This window comes from Thalia democratica, chromosome 8 (assembly GCF_965202585.1).
Source record: "Thalia democratica chromosome 8, ktThaDemo2.hap1.1, whole genome shotgun sequence".
Classification (NCBI taxonomy): Eukaryota; Metazoa; Chordata; class Thaliacea; order Salpida; family Salpidae; genus Thalia; species Thalia democratica.
Genome location: NC_139172.1, coordinates 9323158 through 9347828, shown reverse-complemented (window position 1 = coordinate 9347828; position 24671 = coordinate 9323158). Strand labels below are relative to the sequence as shown.

The 24671-nt window shown below is 24.5% G+C and overlaps 1 protein-coding gene across 1 annotated transcript; it reads right to left on the bottom strand.

The window, feature by feature from the left end:
- Positions 1-13475: 13475 nt before the first annotated feature.
- On the bottom strand, positions 13476-23779 carry LOC145843349 (cyclin-dependent kinase 9-like). Its single transcript, XM_082950816.1, has 8 exons — positions 23686-23779; positions 22895-22976; positions 22456-22562; positions 21081-21183; positions 17392-17522; positions 16885-17059; positions 14262-14501; positions 13476-13992 (listed from the first exon to the last, which is right to left on the bottom strand). Exons 1-8 carry the CDS (start codon positions 23751-23753, stop codon positions 13786-13788), a joined length of 1113 nt encoding a protein of 370 aa, XP_082806942.1. The 5' UTR covers positions 23754-23779; the 3' UTR covers positions 13476-13785.
- Between the last annotated feature and the right edge of the window lie 892 nt (positions 23780-24671).

The window sequence follows — 24671 nt, the reverse complement described above, 5'->3', positions numbered from 1 at the left end:
TGTTAAAAACTAAAACATTTTTACGAACTGGTTTAACTGTTAGTTGTTTTGTTAGTATAGAAATGAAATATCAAAACTAAATCAAAATTAAAAAATACAAACCGATTCTGTGTGATTATCTCCAAATGATGCCTGCATTTTTTAATTTCTTCGTTTTGATTAATATATAATAAACCTGTGATTATAAGTACTGTTAAAATTTGCCGAGTTTTGTACAAGCTTAAAGCTAGGGTTTGTATCGACTTTCGTGAACAAAAACGTTCATGCTAATATGTTATTTAGATTACTCCTTATGATAAAGTTAGAAAGTAATGTTTAACATATTAAGATAGAATACAACATTGAAAAACGCAATCGATTTAAAGTATCTGGCTTAGAAAGTGTTATCATGTATTTTTTCTTTTCTTCATCCGTTTCAATTTTTAAAGCTAGATTATTTGTTTTAATATTTTCTTTAGTCATAACTCTCATATAATCACCTAATAACTAAACACTACATCAATACTTTGTTAAAAGTTTATTAATAAAGTATCTTAAATTTGTAAAAACTTTGTTTTGAAAATAAGCACATTTAAGTAGGCTAAAATAATAATAAAAACACTAAGTTTCATATTATCTTAAACAAAAAAAGTTTTGCTCATTCAAAACAAAAACTTTTTTGAAAAATATATTAAGAAAGGGTGTTTTTAAGAAATTATTTTTCTAATATTTTATACGTTAACATAAAATTTACTTTCAGTTTAGAAGTAAAAAGATTAATGAATTATTTAAACTACAACTTAATTTTTGATTTAATGTTATAAAAATATTAGCAAATAGGATCTTAAGGTAACTTTTTTCTTATAGTCAAGAAATAATTTAATTTTAATAGTTTTTTGACAAACTAAAGGGTAATCATACAAAATATTTATTATAAAAATAGTTCTTCTATATAAATCTATTTCAAGTTTCAGTTCAGCTCTCTAAAAAATTATTAAAATAAGTTCTAGTTTTTCACAGCAATGTTGTGTTTTAATAATTCATAGTTAATAAAAAAGTTGATTAGTAAATTATTTTCAAAGTTAAATAATCAATACGAAGAAAAATATTTAGTTTTTCTATAAGAAATAGCTTTCCTATGGGAGAAAATACTTTAATGTTTACTTATAACTTAAAACATACCAAGTTATCAAATAATCAAAATAAAGAAAACAAAATGTTGATACTTTTTAATTAACTTTTAATTAAATTTCAAAGTTACAATTTATCTTTAAAGTTTAAAAACTTAATTCAACACCACTTAAAAAGCTCAAAAAATAAACACATTAGTTTAATCTCTTATTTTAGTAATATTAAATTTATAATAAATCAGATTTATATTAAATTCAAACATCTTTAGATTTATCATAATTTAGTTGTATCATAATTTACTAAAACTTACCTTTTGTTTCTAAAAAAATACTTGAGAGATTCAGTTGATTAGATTGTTTTTATTAGTTAAATTTATTTAATACTTAATTTTCATCTTAAGGTTTTCAGCGAAGTATTTCTAATGATGAAACTATTTTCAAACTACGTTTTTAGCTTTCAACTTCCTATTTGTGAAAAATTTAGCTTAATTTACTTTATTCTATAGAAAAACTTCCTAATTTCTTTTTTTAGATATTAAACGTTATTTATAAGATAATTAACGAGAATGTATTTTGTTATGTAACTAGCTTTTCGAAAATGCATACAGCTTAGAAATGAACTTTATAAGAAAACTTTTAATTGTATTTACAGCTTTTTATGTTTCAAAAATTATCTCTAACCCATGAAATATTAGTTCTATACTAAACTAACTTATCATGTTAAATTTAAGTTTACTTTTAAACAATAACTCAATTTCATTAACTGTTTGTGTAAGTAAAAAATGTTAATAGATACAATTATAAAACTATATGTGATAACTTAAAAGACATACAACAAACTTTAAGTTTAGATAACTTAAAATAACGTAAAACTTATAATAAATGAATTACCATAAGTTTAAAATAAAACTTTGCTACGCTTCTAACTAGTTTAATAATGTGTTAACTTAAATGTGATTAAAACAACGGTAATAGTTTTAAATTTAATATATCAACTGCTTCTCTATTTATTTCTTTAAAATTGTTAATTTTAATTTATATAATTGAAAAAAAAATATATTGCACACAAAACTTTTTTTAATGGTTTTTCAATTAAATAACTGAACAAACGAAAAAAATTACTAAGTTTATTTATTTTTCATAACTATGAAGTAGATATATATAATTCTTCACTTTTAAAGTAAATAAAAGTGTTTATACATCACTAAAATTTTAAACAAATGTTTTATCTACAACTAAACACATTTTAGTGTCGATGAAGATGTTCTTAAACTTGTAGCGCTTTAATGTTTACAAATCTATACATCAGTAAAAATACTATATTATGGATGCATGTTTTTTTTTCTGTTATTTCTCTCATGCTATGCATAACTTTTTTACCAGTTATTTTTGTTTTTTATTAAACTATTTTGTTCGCATCTAAAATTGTTATGGAAATACAATTTAATAAAACAATTATTCTTTAAAAGGCATTTAGATTAAAAACAAAAGAGTTTCTATTAAAGGTTAAAGTAAGTCTACGTGACAAAATATCGTAGGTGAGACAGTTTTTAATGAACAAAGTAATTCGGTAGACCGCTATGAACTACTTTGATTAATCAAAAGGAAATATCAAACTTGTATACAAAAGCTTATTTTCGTGTATTTCAATTTTAAAACATATCAAACGGAAATTGAAACTAAGTTAAAACTAAATGTTGTACAAATATATAAACTTCCAATTTTAAAGTAAATAAAATGTGTTGTTACTGAGTATTTCTTTTCATTTAATAGAGCTTTATAATAGTTTTTTATATAACAAGCTGTTCTATCTTAAATTTTCTTATTAGTGTTAATTTATTTGTTGAAAACCAAAATAAAAAATGTTCAGTGTATTTTTTCAGTAAAGTGTTAAGCTTATAAACACTGACTCATTGAAAAAATGTAAACAAAAGCAACTATACTTGAGTTTCACCTTTCAACTTCTCAATAGTTGGATATTCAAATTACATTAAATTACACAGCAAAGCTTAGCCAAAATATACAACACTAAAACTAAATTAAAGCATTATGACTTTAAACTGTATCCTGGTGTATGACTAGATAACCGAAAGGTTTTTTCGTACACCAGGTCCTTGGACCAAATATTTGAGCGCTTTTTTATTCGTTCAATAAACAATATGACATAATATAATAATCTCTTGAATCAGTTTAAGATATTTTAATTCAAAGTCTTAATAGTTCCTAAGACAAATAAGCCAAAGTTATAATAAGTTCAAAGTTATTTAAACAGTAATAAAGCTCGTTAAACCTCAATAATATTTTAGTTTGTTTATGAATTAGAATTGATCTAATTTAAGTAATTTGTTCAGATTATTTTTTACGTATAAACAGCGGCGTTAGCCTCTTTTATTTAAGTATACTCTAGTTTGTTACCATAAGCTGTCCTTTTTTATTACCACCCAAGTGGTTCTAGCATAATTTTTAGTACTTTAAACTACAAACATACTTCAAAAGCTCAGTATCATCTTCGTTGCAACCGCATTAAAAATAATTTTTATGGTTAGTTTATGTAAATCTTAAGTAAGTTGAGAAGACTCCAGTATGAAAATTGTATTATTCTTGGAGATAATTTTTGCCTTGTAAATAGTACCTATTAGAAAGGAAGTAGTTTACCTTTTTAAAGTATTCTTTACTGCACTAAATTTCGTTTTGTTTTGTTTAGAATTTTTTCGTTGTGCATTTTAATGATTTTCTTTTAATTTGTCTTACATGAGATACGAGTTTATTAATATGTTTCTTGAAGTTTTAATCAATGAGTTACTTTCAATAAGATGATTTTAAGAGTTTATGAATTGCTACTAAAGTTTGTTTGAGTTGAACTGCTAGAAGTTTTGTATCAAACTACTTTTCTTTTCTTTTTAAAGTAACTTCTTTCTTTTTTACAGTTTTTATACCAAATTTTTTCTTGGTAACCGCATTTTTTACTATTGAAATATATATCTTTTACTTTAAACGTAAATTTTCTTCTTTACTATTTTTTTTATTTAACCGCTCATCAATTATAATCTAATTTTGGTTTATTGTGACTTTTGAATGGCTTAGCTTTTGTAGATGTACATAATCTTTGAGTTTTTTTACGGTCTTTACGAGATATCGTTTAAATCTAGCTCCATATCTAAGATGTCTGTAAACACTAGTGGTAATTACATAATGATAAATGGATAAAAATATTGAAATAAGTGTGAGTCTTTTTTGCTCTTTTTGGTTGAAAGCTAGGATAGCTTGACAATACCTCTAGACCATCGTCCTTGTACAATCCAAAACTTCTAGAACAAAAGTTTTTTTTTAATGTTTCTAAAAAAAAGCCCTACCAGCTTGTATAACTAAGCGCCCATATTCGATTCCTGTGCTAAGACAAAAAGTTATTTCATTTATTTTTCCGCCACAAGCTCCCTGTCCGTAAAGTACAAGGGTTTTGTACTAGACTTAAACCTCTGGTGTAAGTGTAATTTCCAACAAAGTTGACTCTGTTACTTATTTTTTGTTAATTTAAGGATTAAAGTCGACCGCATAAAAATCAAAAAAGCTGTACGTGTTTTGTCTTGTTGGTCTACTGCAATAGCTTGGATTGTTAACGTGTAGCCTTGTTTATGAAGTCAACCTTCATATTACACTTCGGACTTTGTCAATAAGTTTACATAGGGTGTGTTAAATAGCATTCCCTATGATCTTTAACCGTTGTATAGGTGCTTTTTAGCGGGAGTTACTTAAATCCATCATGTTATTAATTAATCTTTTTGGTTGTAAGGTTTTAAATTTTATAATAAAAAGAAGCAAACAAAATCAGAAATTTCAATTTGTACAGCTGTTTCAACGTATAACACGCGTCCTAAGCATAGTTATGTCTTAGATAAAGAGGATTCATACAGTTCAACATAATAAATGAGTAAATTCACTCTTGTAGACACATTAAAAATGTTTTTGAGTTAAAAACAAAACTTATTGACATTTTTTATAGTTTAACTGCTTCCTCAAAGCGAAGTAAAACTTTTGTATAAAAGGTCTTACATAAAGTTAAAAATTAGAACATAATGTTTAAATTTATTGTATTTTATTTACTTCTGTTTTGATGTCTTAAGTGTTTTTAAATGTGAAAAAATAAGAATAAATAAGTTTAGTGAGGAGCAGTAATGTGAAACTATAGATGTTTTTTCAAATTTTTGTTTTTGCAATAGACTTCATAATCTAACAAAAACAGTTTAGTTACATCTTTAGATTTGAATTGAGAATACTTAAAAAAAAATATTTTGAAAACTCTGTTTTGAAGTATTTTTGCAAATTTTTTTCTAATTAAACTTTTGAGACAAGTTACTTTTTTAAAGATCCTTTTGTAAATGGTAAATATTTTAATTTTTAAATGGAATAAATATGTCTTAACTTAAATTTTTAAATCAAATTTTATTTATGTTTTAAAAAACAAATACTTAACATTATAAAAGTTGCTAACAACTGTTACGATAAAAAAAAGTTCCCTCAAGTTTTATAATAATTTTCATTGTTTTGAATTAATATAATTAAAATTTTTAGACTTTTAATTTTTTCTGGATAATGTTTTACTTAATATATAATAAGTCATGATTTCATGAGTGTTTAAAACTGGCTGTTAATTAATTAGAACATTAATAAAAAACTTTTTGAACAACTTTATTTTAGTTTATGATAATTAATTATAGTTTTAATAATTTTGTGTTTTTGGGGACAATTTAGTAAATTTACATAGTTTAAAAAATACCTAAAACTAAGAATTAATAAATTAAGTATTAAAAGAACTCAACCAATACTGTTAAAAATAGTTTACAAAATTAATAAAAGTGTTTCTTCATTTATTTTGTACAAATAGTCTTTGTTTAAAATTAAGTAAAACTTGGAAGACTACTTAACATTTGTCTTGTTTTTTAGTGTTATGTACTAAGGGACTGAATATTTTTTTAAATGTTTAGTTTACCTTACTACAATGTTAAAATAGATAATCATTTAAAGCTTAATCGTGAATTAACTTCGGTCAATGAATATACTTTTATTCTTCTGAATATAGATATAAAAATAAAAGGTTTAATACAGTTTGGTGTACGACTCGATAACTGAAAGGTTCCTTTGTACACCAGGTCCTTAGACCAAATATTTTAAGCGCAAATTTATCGTTTAATATATTTTTTTAAAAGACAAAAAATGCTCAAAATGTTTGGTATAAAGACGTAGTGTACAAAGGAACGTTTCGGTTATCGAGTCGTACACCAGAACAGTTTAACGTCATGTCCAGGACAATAAACAATATATTAAATATATCAAATGTTATTTTTACTGTAATAAATAATTTTATCACTAAACAAAATTTATATATGATATTAAATTTGTTTATTATGTCTAGTCGTTTTTATAAATTATGTATCTGTTTACAAAGCATTAGTTATAGATTTTTAAAACTACGTATATCTAAAATTTTAACGTTTTAGGTGCCTAAAAACAAAGAATAGTTTTAAAATATATTCAGAGTTTAAAAAAACTAATAAAAATCTATGTCTAAGTCTGAAAAATTTTAAGTTACATGTTATCTGTTAATACAATTGAAAACTGCTTTGATAACTATTTTCTGCCTGAACTGTTATTATAAACTTGTTGTTATTTAAACTGTGAAGCAATTTTCAAGCTTTTTGAGTAAGTTTAAAACTTAAACTGTATTAGAATAACTATGAGAATTTTTAAATGTAAAATGACATATGATTTTATGGTACTAATTGATTAAATTTAAACAATGTTGTTAAAATCAGCGGAAAATTCTTTAATCATAAAAGTTAAATAATTTTTTGTAATAATGTAATTTCGATAACTGACCTAGATTTTTAGTTTATACATATTTTTGGATTGAAAAATAACGTTATTTATATTTAACATAAAAAAGTCTTGTCATTTGATTAAAAGTTCTTTTAAGTACTAGTACAATAACTTTAGCAACTTTAAACAAACGTAAGAAAAAAAAACAAAATTTTGCTTAAATAAAAAAAAAAAAAGCTTAGAAAATTTTTTTTTTTATTTAATAAACTTAAAAACTTTCTTTTCAATGGGTAAAACAATTTATTTGGTTTTGAACAATTGATTTGGTACAAGTCGTATTTTTTAAAACTAGTTATATGTTAAACGTTGTTTAACATAGTTAATAAAAATTTTATTAATGTTCTGTTATTATTTGTTTTATTAATTTATTTATTGTTTTTGAATTAGATAAATTATACAGTGTAAAATAATATTATATAGTATGAATGAAAAATTTTGAAAGTCTAAGCCAGGGTTTTTCAAACTTTATTTTAAATGGCCTTAAAAGAAATTAAAAACGCTATTGCCTCCCTCCAACAAAACTACTCCAAAAACTACCATTTGAAAACACCTAAGACCTTTTTTATTTATTTTTGCTCTTCATTGCAACCCAAGAATATCTAGTGAAAGTTTCAAGTTTTATAACTGCACAAAATTTTAAATTTTTGCGCACCTTTGCTAGTTATTGCCGTCGACTTACTAAAAACACCTCCAGGGAGGCGCTACCGCCCATTTTGGGAAACCCTGGTCTAAACCAATAACAAAAACAAACCGCATAAAAAATACTATTTACTAATACTTAGAGGGTTGCAATTTACTATTTCTATTAAAGTTAACATTGTCTTAAGTCAGGGGTCGGCAACCTTTTGTAACTCGCGGGCCAGTTTTTTTTCACAATTTAGAAAAAAAAGTCTTAGAGAGTCGCAGTTATTTAAAATTAATTATAGTTATAATTAGAAAAATACTATTTTAAACCAAAAATATAATAAAACAAGCAGTGTAGTAGCACCAGTAAAAAGTAATAATTAAATTAAGAGCCTAGTTATAAGTTTTTATTGCAAAATCTTTTGTTTTTTTACTTTTAAATAAGTATATTTTTAGCTGAAAAGTACCTCGCGGGCCGCAGATTTCTGCTTTGAGGGCCGCATTTGTATTTGTAGCTGTACCTTTTATTTCATAAATGATAAATAACCTATTCACATATATTACAAATAATAAAGTTTTTTTTAATTGATACTACTTAAGTGTTCTTTATGGACTTTTGAAACAAATAAGACGATAATTTAAACTAATTGACTGCACATTGTAATGCTTTTTTATTTCTATAGATGTTATATGTTTTGTTTATAAAAATTAGAGCAACTCAGTTTTCAAGAAGCTCTTAACATGAGATAAATTCATACTTTTTAGTTTAATCTAATTTTTTTGAAAAAACAGTGATATATACCATTTTTATACACAAAAAAAAAATAGCTACTAAACTTAATGCCTTCATATATGTTCAATAAATCAACAGATACCTATCTAATCCTATAGACTTTTTTCAAAACTTACAAAAACTCTGTTTTGATAATTATTTTTGACTAGAGTACTAGCAAAATGTTTGATAAATCACAAACTTATTAAGAAAAATTAACACTGAAAAATATACATACAAAAATTGCATTAACAAAAACCTTATAGAAGTTTACAAATCAGTAAATTATCATTAGACAAAAAAAAACTGTTATGAATTAAAAATATTGTTTTTTTTTTTACGAAAGTTTCTAAGTTTTTTTTTCAGTTTTATACAAGGATTCGAAAACAAATTTTGTATAAATCACATCAAATAACAGAAATGTTTTTGTTAAGTTAGAATTAGAACATAAGGTCCTAGTACATGCTTAAGTACATAACGAAAAAACTTATTAATATTTCATTAAATTGTCGTTTACAAATACACTCTGTCGATAGATAATAATCTTTTTTTAAATGCTCTCCTAGGAACATCACTTTTTAAAGAAATTTTTATACTACCTAGAGGGGAGCGGGTCTAAATTTCACGAAGACAAAACTGCACGAGGTTACTAAATTGCACGAGGGGACTAAATTGCACGAGTGCACAAATTTGCACGCGAGCACAAAATTGCACCAAGACGGTTTTGCACCAAGGCTCAATTTTGCACGAGAGTAAAAAAAAACAGAAAAAAAAACTTTTGATTTAATAAATTGATTTAATAAAAAAGGAAAAAAGTTACTGACCGAGGGTAGGGGTTAGGGGTAACAGTAATAGGAAAACTAAAAAAATAATAATAACTAATAAAAAATAACATTTAAAAGTGTAATAATTTAAATAAAAGGTTCCGTCCGAGAGTTAGGGGTAATAGTGATAATAAAAAATAAAAATTATAAAAAAATTATTAAAAAAAATTAAAAACAAAAGCAATAAATAAATAAATTGCCGACCGAGAGTAAGGGGTAACAGTGATAGTAAAAAAAAAGATCTAAAAAATAAAATATTTACGAAAATAATAAAAAAATTTAAAAAAAATAAAAATTAATCCGTGCAAAATTGTCTTCGTGCAAAATTTTCTGTTCGTGCAAAAGTGACCCTTCGTGCAAAAATATTTTCGTGCAATTTTTGTGCACTCGTGCAATTTTGAACGCTCGTGCAACTTATACAGCTACCTACCTAGAGAGACTAAGATTAGTAATAAAAGTTTTTTTAAGAAAAGTCGTAATATACATTTGTTTGGTTAGCTAAACTCAATTTTGACTGTTCTAAACAAACTTTAGTGTAGTATTTAAATTTTAAACAATAAACAATGATGAAAATAAACTTTTTAAAAAATGTACCTTACAGCCTAATGTGCACACTTTTTTTACAGTAAGTAGTTAGAAATGTTAAAAGCTTTTCGAGTTTTTGAGAACCACTGATTGAAGCATCTAGCACGCATAGTATTATGAAAAATTTGATAACAAGGAAATAGACAATGACTATCTAATTTGTAGTGTAAACGTATTTTTTTCTTACCATCGAAAGTAAATCTTTTTCAAAAATATTCATTTATATATATATATATATTTGTAAGATAAAAATTAATTCCAGGAACAATTTTGTAAGTAAATTTTAAATTATTTAAGTCCACTTAAAAAGCAATTTTATATTTATCCTTACTAAGTTTTTTTATTAAATTCAAGTGTCTTAAGCATTTTAGCTAAACAGAACACATAGTACAATTATTATTATAGAATAAAAACATTTCAAATTGACATTGTTTTAAACTTTAATTAAACAAGCTTGAGATAAATTAAGTTTTTTGAACTAAATAAAAACTCAAAGGGTTTAATGTATAACCAAACATGTACTAAAAACGGTGCTAGTTTTCGATGAATTTTTATTTAAAACCGAAAGTTTTTTAGTTTAACATAAGATAATGATAAAAAAGTTTATAAAAATTGTAAAAAAAACCGCAAGTTTTATATATTTAAGTTTTTTATGTTAATGATTCTGTATTATAAAAATATATAAATCGTGTAAACAATAACAAAACTTCAGACTTCGATGTCGACCCTGGTACGCTGAATAAAATTTCTAGAGTTATTAGGGATAAAAAAAAGGTTCTATGGATAAGACTACAAGATGTGTGCCGACAAAATTTACAGAGACTTATACTAAAGGGAAAACATCTTAACTACGAAAGTAGCCATATATACGCTTAACTTGGAAGATAAATTTGAAGCTGTTTACGAAACTTTTTTATTGCTTTAGTGCAGTGCTGATATTTCATTTAACTATATTTCTCACAATTATAAAGACTTGCTAAATGACTCGATTGTAACAAATTAAAAAGTGTTGAAGTTGTCAGCAAAGTTATTAAACTTAGTAATGTAGTGAAGAAGCCTCCCTTAAACGAAAAATGGCAGAACTTTTAACAATTTTTTATCATTCATTAATTACTATCCAGAAGAAGTTGAGCAAGCACTCAAAACTTTAAAATACTTTTAATTTTTTTGATTATTTAAAAAATTTCTTAACTTTTAATTAGTATTTATATAAAATATGATAGTTTGTATTTTAATAATCGGTTATTTTAGTAAAGTTTTAGCAACTTTTACTATCCATTTAGCAATCAACAGCTGTGATCAAATAAATTTTGTTTAGCTTAGTATATTTTGTTAATATATGTATAGTTTCTTACTCTTAACAAAGTTTGTTTAAAACTAAACTTATTTATTTTTAAGAGTTTTAGTACTTTTTAAGTTATAGCTGTTTTTGTATCGTTAAAATTCATTTTCTATTACAGTAAAAGATAATAATTGAAAAAAAATAAAACTAGTTTGTTTAGAAAAGTTGTACTTAAAAATAAGTTATGGATTCTTTGTGACTATTGTCAAATCAACTTAAAGTAAATGGAGGTTTTTAGTTCAGCTCAAAAATCCAGAAAACTAAAACTTTACATACCATATTAAATGTTTTATTGTTTTTACAAGAACTTTATTTACTTAAAACTGTTTTACTGTAGTAAAAAAACATGGAACAAACTTATGGCTTCTATAAGTTTACAAGATTTAAAATTTTTTTAATACTTTACAAAGTAACTTACTTTACTGATAGCAAAAATAATAATATAGAAACAATTTATTTATGTCTTTCATTTAACGATTGAACAGTTTAAAAATTAGACCAAGATCTGTTAGCTGTTACTATAAATTCTAGTTAAGAATTAAGCTAAATTATTTTTCATCTGCTTCAATGTACTAATTTTGATCTTATAGTTTTAAAAAGTCAGCAATACATCTCTTTTGAAGTTATTTATATTATCTGTAAATAATAAATATATGAAGATCCATCTATCTATTTAGACTTTAATCTATAATAAAGCACTTGTGCTGGAAAAATTTTTAAAACTAGAAAATGAAGTTTATCAGTATATTTTTATAAGTGTACATATCAAATGATAGAATTCAGAACTTTCTATAAATTTAAATATTTTTCTTCAACAAAGCAATTAATAAACATAAACTATTTTTCAAAAATGCTTATTTTTGTTTCATCTTGTTAACAATAACTTGAAAAGTAAATTAACTATTTTAAGTTTTTACAGCAACTATAGCAAAGGTTTTGTAAATGAGGCTACATAAAGAAAAACCTTTTCATTAAATTAACTATAACTAAAATGTAACAAAACTTGCTACAGTCTAGACTAGATCAATGTCATTAAATTTGTTTTTTGTTTCAAATAAAAACTTATATAAAACAATAAAAATACTTTTTAAAATAAAAACACTACAAGTTAAAATAAAACTAAACTTTAATAAAAATGTCAACAAATTCATTGCATTGTTCTATTTAGTAGAAAATATTTTTCTAAATACACTTATCAACTATTGCTGTATTTAACTAAGCTATACTATATAATATCAACACCTATAAAAGCTAGATAACGGATACGTTATAAAGAGTTTAAATAAAAAAATGTGGAATAAATACTGTTTAGATAAGAATTAGGTAAAAATTAAATACACAAGACATTTAAGTATAAGTAAGTAAATAGAAAACTTGAATTAGTTAAAGGATATTACAATAAAGTATATACAAACAAATTTTTAAAATTTTAAAGATATATAAACGTAAATAATAATAAAGCTATGAAAACGTTTGAATTAAAATATAAGTATCAGAATTTAGTTAATGTAACAATAATAATAATTAATTTAGCTAGTTATCAAGCTAAAGTATTAAAGAATTTAAGTTTTGGAGCAATTACACTAAAATATATTTTCGCAATTAAAAAAAAGTTTTAAAAATTAACTAAAAAAAATACTAGAACAAAATTAAAAAAAAAAAAATATTATATAAGTTTTATACAAGTTATTACTATCAACTAACTTTTGTTTACAAAGCTTAGGCTTATAGATTTTTATAAAAAGAGATTCTAAAACACTTAAATGATATATGTTAAGTCCCTTAGTTAAAATTGTAAATTTGTCACCATTACAACTTTTGGAGCATTCTGGGTAGTTTAGTAAGTGATCTCCAATTGCCGAAGGACTTTTGGTCGGTTTATTACCTTTATTGGTCATTAATACTTAATTGTTTGCATATAAGTAATAAATTTTAAAGTTTATCTCAATTTACTAGGTGCATAACTTTAAGAATTGACATAACATAAATAAGCTTAAAATTGAATGTTTATAAATAAAACCCGTTATCAACTTTAATACTTTTTCCAAAAAAGTATTTTGGACTTAAGTTTAATTTATATGTGATATTTGCTTCCAATGATAAAACATACGACTGTGTAAAAGTATGAAACTTTTATTTTAATAAAGAATCAGAATAAGTTTGCAATTTACTTAGAAAACATAGTAAAAAAAAATCAAATAAGTAAATGAAGAAAAATACTTAATAAAAAACTGCAAAAATTAAAAAAAAAACCTTATTTTATAAAGCAGAATTTATTGTGTTCTATATTATTTTTTGAAAAACCATAGTAAAATTAGTAAACATTTTTAACAAGACTTATAGGAACTAACAAACTTAAATTAGTTTTAAAATCAAAACCAGTAAAACATAATATACATTAAAACCGTCTCAAATAGAAGCAAAAAAAAACATTATTTCTAAGATCTGTGGTGTTATTAATAACATTAAAAACTACAAACATTGAAAATTCGTGCAACACAACTTTTTAGTGTCATTTAAAACCTTGCCTCAAAACAATAAACTTAGCTAACGCAAACTAGCAAGTTGTGTCTCATATTCTATAACATATATTCAAACAATATATACTCACATACACCATCTACAAACTTGTCTCCTATTTAACATCAAATGATTTTAGTAAGTGCGGTCGACAAGCTGCGAGGTGCTTTCAATCTTAACTTTGTTGTTTTTCGGAAGTGCTCTTGCTTGGCCCTGCGGAACCTTGAAATTGGGTTTTCGGGACGGCGCCAGGTACTCGAACATGGACTGGTTGAGTTTGCTCAGCAACGGTTGCAACGAACAGGGTAACGGGTCGGCCCACAAAAAGTCGTGGTTGAGTGCCTATCACATAAAATATTTAAATAAAACCATTAGCAAAGAGTAATTTAATAATAAATTTATAAATAGTTGTTTTTAATTAGTCTCATTAAAAAATTGTAGTAAAAATTAATGAAATATAGAGATTGGGAATAAAAAAAAAGAATAGAAAAGTTAAAATTTAAAAACAAAACTTAAAAAGTATAGCTTTTGATAAAAGTTAAGAACTGAAAATATAGTTTTTTAAACATTAACTTTAAATAAGAAGCACGCGATCTAAAGCAACCACCGACCTGATCTGCGTCGAGTCTTTTTTTGGGGTCGAGGACGAGCAGCCTGTCGACGAGGTCCAGCGCGTAGCTGTCCTTCACGTAGTTCCTCAACCGCTCCTTCACCCTCCTCTTGTACTTGTTCTTGTCGGGGACCACCATCGACTGGTAGTGTTCCAGCCTGGTCGCTTCCGGCCACACTTCGGGGGCCACCGTTCCGCACAGCTGGCTGATCAGCTTCAGCTGGTACTTTTCGGACGCTCCCTTAAATTTATTTTGTTTTTTACAAAACCATTAAGCTCTATTCAGGGCATAGTTAGTAATCACGTATTTTACAATTTGATTTTATAGTTTTAAGTGAGCTACAAGTAGCTTATAACGGATTTTAAAAATTTGAAAAAAAAATTTAAAATCTTGTTTTGAGATATAGTTGGTTAAATTCGGAGAGTACAATAGTTTCCTTACAGGAGGCGCAAAAAAACTTTTATCAATCTCTTCCTACTTTTATAGTATAAGATAAATACAGGGTTGGCAAAAACTTTTGAGAAATTTCTTCCAGGTTTTCTTTATTTCTTCCACGTTTTTAAAATTACACATTTTTGGGTCTATTTTTAGTTTATAGCTAAATTGTTAAAAACAGTGCTAAGTAGTATAACAGTATTTAAAAGATACTGTAAAGCTACTTTAAACTTGATGATGACAATTTTTTTCTGTATATTGGATTTTTCGTTTCAAATCAAAATTTTATTATTTCATTAAAAAATTGTTAAAATTTCAAGGTTTTTTGGTGATTTATGTTCAAAATAAAAGTTTTTTTTTCAAAATTTCTCAAAATCCAATTTTTTTCAAAGATTCCAGGTCTTTTGGCAACCCTGCTTATAAGTTCCTTATTACAAGCGCAAACTAAAAAGGCTAAAATACTATATCATTAGAACCTATCTTCTCCTACGTTTTCTTAAAACCTTTTTTTAAATGTATTTTGTTATAAATGTAAAATAAAATTCAATTTAGAAAATTTTTAAACAAAGTTTACTTGTTAATGCAAGTAATCATAAAACTAAAGAGTGGAAAAAAAGTTGGCAAAGCTATTATAGACTTAAAAATATTCCAAACACAGTAAAATCCTTCAAATGTTGAAATTTACTTTAAAATTTTTATTTTATTTTTACTATCGTAAGCAAAAAAAATGCTAAATATAAAGAAAAATATCGTTTTGATTACTTTATTTCCTAATCTATAAACGTATGATTTTAATGTATAATATTATCATTAAAACTATAAACCAAAATATATATAAACATAAGAAAAATAGAAACAAACCATACTCTTTAGTGTCTTTAAAAATTATATAGAAAAATAAAAAAACTATAAAAGCTATATAATCAGGAAAAACAAATTTAAAAATTGCCTTGTTTTTTAACATTAAGTTGTCGAATTTAGGTAGTAATGAAGAAAATAAATAGGTAGTAATTGCTGGGCCAAAATGTATAAAGTTTAAAAAACATATTATAAACTAATTAATTAAAGTTTTGTATGTTACATAAAATCATTGAAAACATAACAAAATATATATTCTTTATACTTAAAATAATTATTATTTACATCAGAATTATCAGAATGTTACTAATTAGATCAGAAATATCTTACAAATAAAAAGTTTAATGTTTCAATACTTAATACCTGAGTTGTCAGGCTAAAAAAGTTTTGTAATTTTTGAATAAAATCCAAACTGACTGGTAATCCAAGAACAAAATTTTTTTTTTAAATACCATGTATACAGTATTTTAAAGTTGTATTTAAGTGATTTAGCAGTATGTATAATTCAGTATTATTTTAAATTGATTGAAAACCCAAAATTATGTAATACTGTACTAAAACCATTGTACCAAGATATATTCCAATATTATAAAATAAGCAAAAAAAGTGCTTATTGTTTCGTTTCTACCGGCAAGATTTTTTTTTATTATGTAATAACTTATACATTTAAGTTAGAATTATAATTGCTTGCTTTTTAAACGATAAATTAACTCCGAATTAGTTAAAATATTTCGAGTTTTTTTTAACAAAGCTTAAGACAGATAAAATAAAGCAAATATGCAACTTTTAAGAGTAGAAAAACTATCATGAGTACCACTGAAATATTTTTTGCTAAACTATATTTATTTTACAAAAGCAAAAAAAAATATGTATGTTAGTTAGTTCACATATTTTATAATGTATGCATGCATCTTTTTTTTTCATTAAAACTATTTTAATATTTCAAAATATAAAGCAATAAATTAGTTTTAAGAAATGTAAAAAATATATACGTACATATTAGGAACGATTTTGTAAGTAAAATTTAATTTTTAAAAGGAATTTTTTTAAATTAGTTATAGTATAATTTTCATGAACACTTGTATCAAATTCAAATGTCATAAACTTTTTAAATTGGCAAGTAATTCTACTTAAAACTGTATTTTCATTACACCACTCGAACTTTAAACATTTGGTTAACAAAAAACAGAATACATATTTCAAACTGACATAAATTTCAACAATTTTCAAATATCGCCCTAATTTAAAACCGCAAGGGTCCAGTGTTCAAACAAACCATAAAACGTCGAAAAAAATTTGCTAAAAAAAACTTCATAAAAACTTTATAAACCTGCATAATGGGGCTTCTGGTCCACATTTCGGCCATGATGCATCCCGCCCCCCACATGTCAATCGGCGGACCGTAATTCCGCTCCCCGAGCAAAAGTTCCGGGGGCCGGTACCAGAGGGTGACGACCCTGTTCGTGTACTTGTTCACCTCCCCGTTGCTACGCAAGCTGAACGCCCTTCAAAGTGAATACAAGTTTACAAATGTTGAAACGACAAGTGAAAATGCAACAGTGTAATTAAATTGTTTTTCAATTATCGGCCATTTTGTGTGTTGGCGGTTAATGTTTCAATTTTTATTGAGTTTTTGTTGATTCTAAGCAGTTTTTGCACTAATTTTGTACATATTATTTATAAATTGTGGTTTCTAATTGCTGTCATTATTTCAAATAAAAAAGATTAAAACTTTTTGTAGCTCTTTAGCTCTTGTATGTAACTCTATAAAAGGTAATTTAGCTCTCTTTGTAAAAGTAATCCTTTAAGACAAGCTGTTAGGGTTACAAATGTTCACCTGGCAAGACCGAAGTCGGCAAGCTTGAGTATTCCTTCTTTGGTGATGAGTATGTTCGCCGCCTTCATGTCTCGGTGCAGAACGTTGTTGCGGTGCATGTAGAACAATCCCTCTAACAACTGCATTATCACCTGGTACAAGTAATTACATAAAAATTTTAGTTTTATATGTAACTTACTTTTTAATTTCGTAAAAAGTAAATAGGTATTTTTTTACCCTGAAAATAAGATTCATTTGTTGATGTGTTAAAAGAATAACTAAAATAAAAAACTATTATTTCGCAAGCAATTTCGCATTAAATCTATATATAAATGTTAAAAAATATTCAACTTCTAGAAAAATTTAAATTTGGTTATTTTAGGAATTGTTTTATTAAATCGACAAATTTCAAAGTTCTAAATGCAAACTGCAGATAAGTACTTCTTTTATAAAAAACTGTTCTTCAATTGATTATAACTCTTTCAACGCTTAAAGCTTATCTTCAGAGCAAATATTAAGTTACATTGGAAATTTTTCAAAAAATTACAAACATAAACATTTTAAAGTATCTAATAAATTAAATTAATAAAGTTTTTTTTTTAACTTTTCGTTCAAGTTAATCAACTTTTTTTTTTGTTGTTTGTTCTTTTTTTTCATAATTTTAAAGTAAAGTATTGTTTCATATTTTTGTTTTTATAAAGTACATGTCTTTGTAATAGAGGCAGGGTTGATGTCTTTCTTCTCTTTTGTTTAGTGCTACTTTCTAGATTTCATATTTTTCTAAGCTACACAAGTTACATGTTTTGTTATTTTTTGGTTATAGTTCTACAGAGTATATCCCATTATAATTATAGTCTTTGATTGCGTGTTTAGTTCCCATAAGTAGCTTGATAATTAAGTGCTATGTATTTTAAGTTTGTTGTTAAAACTTGCCTTACGATTTAGATATATACTGCCTACGTAATACTTTGTTGTGCTGTTTGTTTTTTGATACGGCTTGGTAAATTAGATTGCTTGCTTTGCAGTTATTATCTAATGTTTTTTTTTCTGCAAGTTGCAGGTTTTCCTTGGTTTTTGAGGTTTAGGTTGTTCAATATTTTGCTATTGTTTTGAGAATATGTGCTTTAAAATTTCCATGCAGCTGAACTTAATTTTTAAAACACTAAATGAAAGTGCAGCTGATGAATGGAAACTTGTTAACCTTATTAATGAACTGCTTGAACCTTCTTACAAAGTAACGCAGCAGTATAGTAGAAACAACGCACTGCTGTGAAGTGTGTTCCCACATGCAGAAATTAAAACTTAAAACATTCGTACCCCAGGTCAAAGTATTTCTACAACCTTAGCAACCGTGGCAGAAAATGAATAGAGGCTTTTGAAAGAAAATTGTAACAGCTCACGCTAAACCATTCATTTTAACAGCTTGTTACCAGTCACAATACTTGTTAATCCACGGTATCGATTTAAGTTTTCCCCTCCTACAGGTTTTCCACAGATCAAGTTGAGAAAAATTTTGTGACGTTTTACTAAAATTTTCTTGACTTTTCTAAATCAAACTTCTAGTTTAAGCTTATTCTAAAACACATAATCAAACACTTCAAACTATACAAAAGTTTCAATCTTATTTTTATACAGATTAAAAAACAGTTTTTTTCGCTGAATTCAATCATCTAACTTCCATAACATTACTTATAAACCATCTGTGTATGATTGGTGTATTTGCAATAAACAGCTCTATCAGCAAAAAACTTGTATTTCTAACTTATAAACACAACTTGTCTGAAAAAAGAATCATTAATTTTGCATTTTCTAACATAAATTTATCTAAATAAACGAAAAGACATATACGGAACTTTTAAAATTAAAACCTTAAAACAATAACGAACGTTTAAAACTAAAACCTTAAAACAATAACGAAATTTTACAAACTTAAAACAATAAAGAACCTAATCAAACACAGTTTTTTTACTCTTTATACTAAAATTTAATTTATCCGTTTCTTTATTAGAACTTCAACCTCTTTATCTAATGAAGACATGGTTTCCTTCATCTGGTCTGCATACCGCTTAATTTTCTTGGCAGTTAAAACCATTCGCCTCATTTTATTTAAATCGTTCTCATCTGCTGCCCCTACACTTGTCGAAGAAAATCATTTCTCTAAATCTAGCCACAGTTTTTGGGCTTCATTTCTTTCTTTTTGCACTCATTTTATTAATTTTTACCAGATGAAGGCATTGGAAATTAAGTAATTATGTGAATTTCTAGAAAATATTTTGCAATTTTAGTCTGACTTTAAAGAATTTTTAATTAATTTTTGAAAGGGACATTTTGAAGGCTTTTAAGAATAAGGAAATTGAACTAACAAAATCTTACTTTTTTTTAGATGTGTCAAATTTCCTGACTTTTCCTGACTATTGCCTGTTTTTTTAGTTTTTCCTGACTTTTCCTGATTTTCCTGACTTACTGACCTTGTGGCAACCCTGATCCTAATCTCAAACAGAAGGTTGAAAGGCTGCTGAATTTAGAAGTTAAAAAGTTAAGTTGTTTTTAGACTGGTAAAAATGGTCATTAACTTCTAGTACCGCCTAACAATCCGAAATATCAAGTATCTGCAAAAGGTTATTTTCTGGAACTGGTAACTTGTACGAAGAAAAGCGAAATCGAATGCTTTCAAGGACCAGCAAAAATTTTTATTTCTTCATCACAACTTGAAAAAGCTAGAAAAGGTTATTTGTAGTAAAATAGCGTGGATACAAGTTAATTTTATTTACTAAATTACTTAATATTATATATATATATCTAAACAGTTGCTAAAGATTTCAATGTTCTTCTTTTCATTTAATTCAAACTATTTAATATAAAATTTTAACCTTAAACTTATCATATTTTTTATTAATAATCTTTATTTTTTAGAACTTTAAATTTAGTTTATTTTTCTTTTACATCAAACAAGATACGAAGTTCAAGTTCAATCGTATAAATAGATCATATCTTAAAATTTAAACTGAGATTTCGTATAGATAGTTTTTTTTTTTGTCATTTGTGTAAAATGTTTAATTTTTTTCTTAGTGTTCAAAATAATAGTTTAACAATAATATTGTGTTTATTTTTAAAAAATTATGTGTATTTAAAGTTTTATTTAACAATATATTAAACTAGTGGAATTATAAAACTTATTCGTTTATGAATTTGTTCTCAACTGACATAACATAACAATTAAAATATTTATGATCCTAAATAAAAAATAAGATTCGGATCCAAATCTGGATGAATTTTAAATTTCAAAAAATGATCCGGATCCGGTATACCACTAATTATTACTTTTATCTAAATTTTTTCGACATATGCTTATAAATGTATGTTTTCAAATTAAAATCTAAAAATTTCTTTAGCATACTTTTATTTCAGGCTAACTGCTACCTATTTATGTAAAATTTTGACCGACAGACTAAAATTAAAAACTTTAGAAAGTAAGGTTAAATAAGTTTTAAGATATTTTTAAAAAGTTAAAAAAAAAATAATGTCTATTTAACAAAATTAAATTAAATTAAAGACTAAAAACAAAATATTAAAATATTCTGATAACGTCTAAGAACAACTGATAGACAGATAAAAAATATATAGTTAAATTAAACACTTAATTCATCATTGTAAAGAAAAGATTATACTAAACAATAAATAATATTTTATTATAATCAAACTAAATATACCTTTTTTATTTCTCCAAGTGAAAACTCAATACTTGCATTACTAAGTAGACCGGCCAAATCATGCTCACAAAAGTCCAAAACCAAGTAAACTGATCCTTTGTTTCTAAAATTATTTTGATTTATTTCCATATGTTTACTATATAAAAAAAATATAATTTGAACCAGAAATCTTTAACAATGTTATTTTTAAGTATCTTACGAAAGCTAAAAAAAATAGTTTACCTTTTTTTTCTAATTACTAGACAGATAGTTTATTAACTTAAAACAAAAGTGTTTTAATTAGAAAACGTTAAAAAGTTAAAAATAAATGCAAATGTAAATATTTTATAGTTAATTTAACAATTTTTTAATGAAGTTTAAAATTGTTTTATTCAAGGTATTTATCAGAGTTGTGCACAAAAATAATGATCAGTAAAAAAGTATTTTAAAACTGGAAAAGTTTAATCAAAACTATTATCAATAATTAAATTCTGTACAACTGAAAGTTAAAATAATAAATTTTTAAAAAATTGTCAAATAAATTTAATAAATTTAGTTCATCAAATTTAAACTCTTATTAAATTATAAATTAAGTTTAATAAATTTAAAAAGAAATAATTTTGTTAAATAAACTTTGATATATAAAATGTAGAAGCTTTTAGAAGTTTCTTATGTCTTGAATTATGTTATAGTAGTACTAGGAGATCTTAAATTATAAAATAGCTTAATCTTTTAAATCAAAATATTGTAATCTTCAAACGTAGAAAAAACCAAAGAGATACATACATATGACAAAATTATATAATTACTGTACAACGCTGAACTCAGACATTAAAACCAGGGCGACTTAAACAGGAGACAAATTTTTTAAAACAAGTAGATACTTAAATCTATAAATAAAAAACAAATAAATAAAAACAAATGAATCAAAGAAAAATAAAAAATACTCACAGGTTGCACTTAAAAAAACAAAATATGTACAAAAAAAAGCATAATAAAATTAATAAATTGTACAAAAACACAGACATGAAACAAAACTTAACAAATTAAATTCTTTACAATGTTAAAAATTTAGTAAAATGAAAATATTACAAAATCAGCAGTATTTATAAACGTTTGTGTAAAAAACAAAACCAATAAGTTTTGGTAAACTTATACTTGACAAAAGTTAATACCCCACAAGAAGCACAATGAAAATAAAAAGTTTTAAGATTTTTTACACTTTTCGTTAAGTTTTTCTTTTTAAATAATTTATAAAACCTGCCAATTTTAATAAAAACTACGAAAAAATTCAAAATAAGAGTATAAAGTAAGAATTATTTTTATAGCTTAAACTGAAAATAATATTTTGAAACAATGAATCAGTAAAATAGCTGTGTACAATACTATTTAATACCTGTTATGTGGAGAGGGTTTTGATCTACAAACTTCAACTAATTGAACAACATTTTCATGCTTTAAAGCTTGTAGTATTTTGATTTCTCTAAGAGCTGTAATTGGAAACTAAAAAAATGATTTAACTTATGTTATAGAATTAGTTTAGTTTTTAAAAAGTTTGGAAAAAAATTTAGTAGCAGAAATTCTACCTATTTTAAAATTAAAGTCTTTTGTAATAGTATAACTAATACTAAATTGAAAAATATCAGAAGTTTTAAAAATTTTATAACAAAATTTACATTTTTAAGACTTTATAAAAGATACCTTTGTGTTTCTACATTAATAACAACTTAAACATCTTTAAACTAGTCTCACTAAATACTTTCTGACATATTTTGGGTGAAAACTAAAAACAAAAATAATAATATTTTTTAAATATCAAAATAGTATGTACCAACCCCTTCTTTTTCATTATCCATCACAACTTTTTTCAAAGCAACTACTCTTTTTGTAGTTTTGTGCTTTGCCTTGAAAACTTCGCTGTATAAATTTTAAATTCATATAAATTATACAATGTGTCACATAGATAAGATAATAATAAAATATTTCTTAGATTAAAATGCTTTTAGATTTGAAGTGCATTTTTAGTTTAAGTTTAAAAACAGGGTTGCCACTGACAATTTGAGAAATTTCTTCCAGGTTTTCTGCATTTCTTTCAAGTTTTTAAAAGTACACATTTTTGGGTCTATTTTTAATTTAAAGTTAAGTCTAAGATTAAAAACTGTGTTAAGTAAGTACTTTTTTTCCAAAAGTTGGCCCACAAATGCCTGTTCATCACTTGTCTAGCTATTCTTAAAGTCCTAAACTAGTTTGACAGGTGATATGTTTTAGTTAAAAACTTCATATTCATCTGTTGTATAAAAACTCTATACTTAAAACAAGTTTGTTCCCGCTAAAATAATTCTGCTGGTATTAACATACTTGCTTGGTACGCATGAAATATAAATAGTATGATATAATAAATTAAGTATAAATCTCAAAGTATTTCATAATTTTCTTGTTATAAATCAAACTATAACTACCAATGAATTTAAAATTTAAACTATATAAATTCTCAAATTTCAAATTAAAACTATAGTTTTATTAAAAATTACGACCACATGAAAACCTTCAACAAACTATAATTGTAAAAAAATGGTGCTAACAAGTTATAAACCTTAAACAATTAGTAATTAAAAAAAAAACTTACCCAAAAGTACCTTGGCCAATCTTTGCCATTTTTTCATATGAACTGACATCTGTACAACCAAGCATCATTTTTAGTTGTTTGTTATTTAAATCAAAATTCTAATAAAAATTAATTTTTAGTTATAAATACAAGAATTAATGTTTGCTAATTAGCAAAATTTACATCATATTTTTATTTTTATGATAACATAAAAATATAACTTTATAGCTTACTAACAGGTTAACCCAAAAAATAAAATTTTCACTAAAAAAAAATTGACAAAATGATAAAACAAGGTAATTAAACTTTTTGTTGGGTGAGATTTTGTTGTATTTAAAAACTACTTGCAACTTAAAATCATTTTTATGAACTTGTCTAATACCTTAAGTTTTCAAGATTATTTAATCTTCTATCAAAAGTTAAATAAAAAGTTTAAAAAATGTTTTGGAAACTCATTAAATATTTATTTAGTCTTGAGATAATTATAAAAGTTTATATAAAAAAAATATTTAAATTAAAGTTATAAAAAAAGTTAGTTTATAAATTGTGATTAGGCTTTTTTTTCTTAAAGACAGAAGTAACAGTAAATAGAAAATATATTCATTAACAAATTATATTAAGTCATTTTTATTTTTCACGTTAGTTTTATATATCTTTTTCTTAAACAATAATACATAAATAAATTCAAAATAAAACTAAATTAAATTTTAATTACGTCTTCTAAACAACATTTTTAATTTTTATTCTAATTTTGATAATAAGTTAAGTAAATAGAAAATCTATAAGTATTAAATAAACTATAATAAATGGAAAGTTATTTAAAATTGCAAATGGTTTTTGGAAGGTAACTAAACATTTATATAATATTTAAAATAATTCATTTTAAATAACATTTTTATGTCTTGGAACTAATTATTCCAAAAATAGTAAACAAATAGTTTTATAGAACCTAAATAAATTATATTTAATTATGTTTACCTCTTAATGTTTTTATTTTAACTTAACAA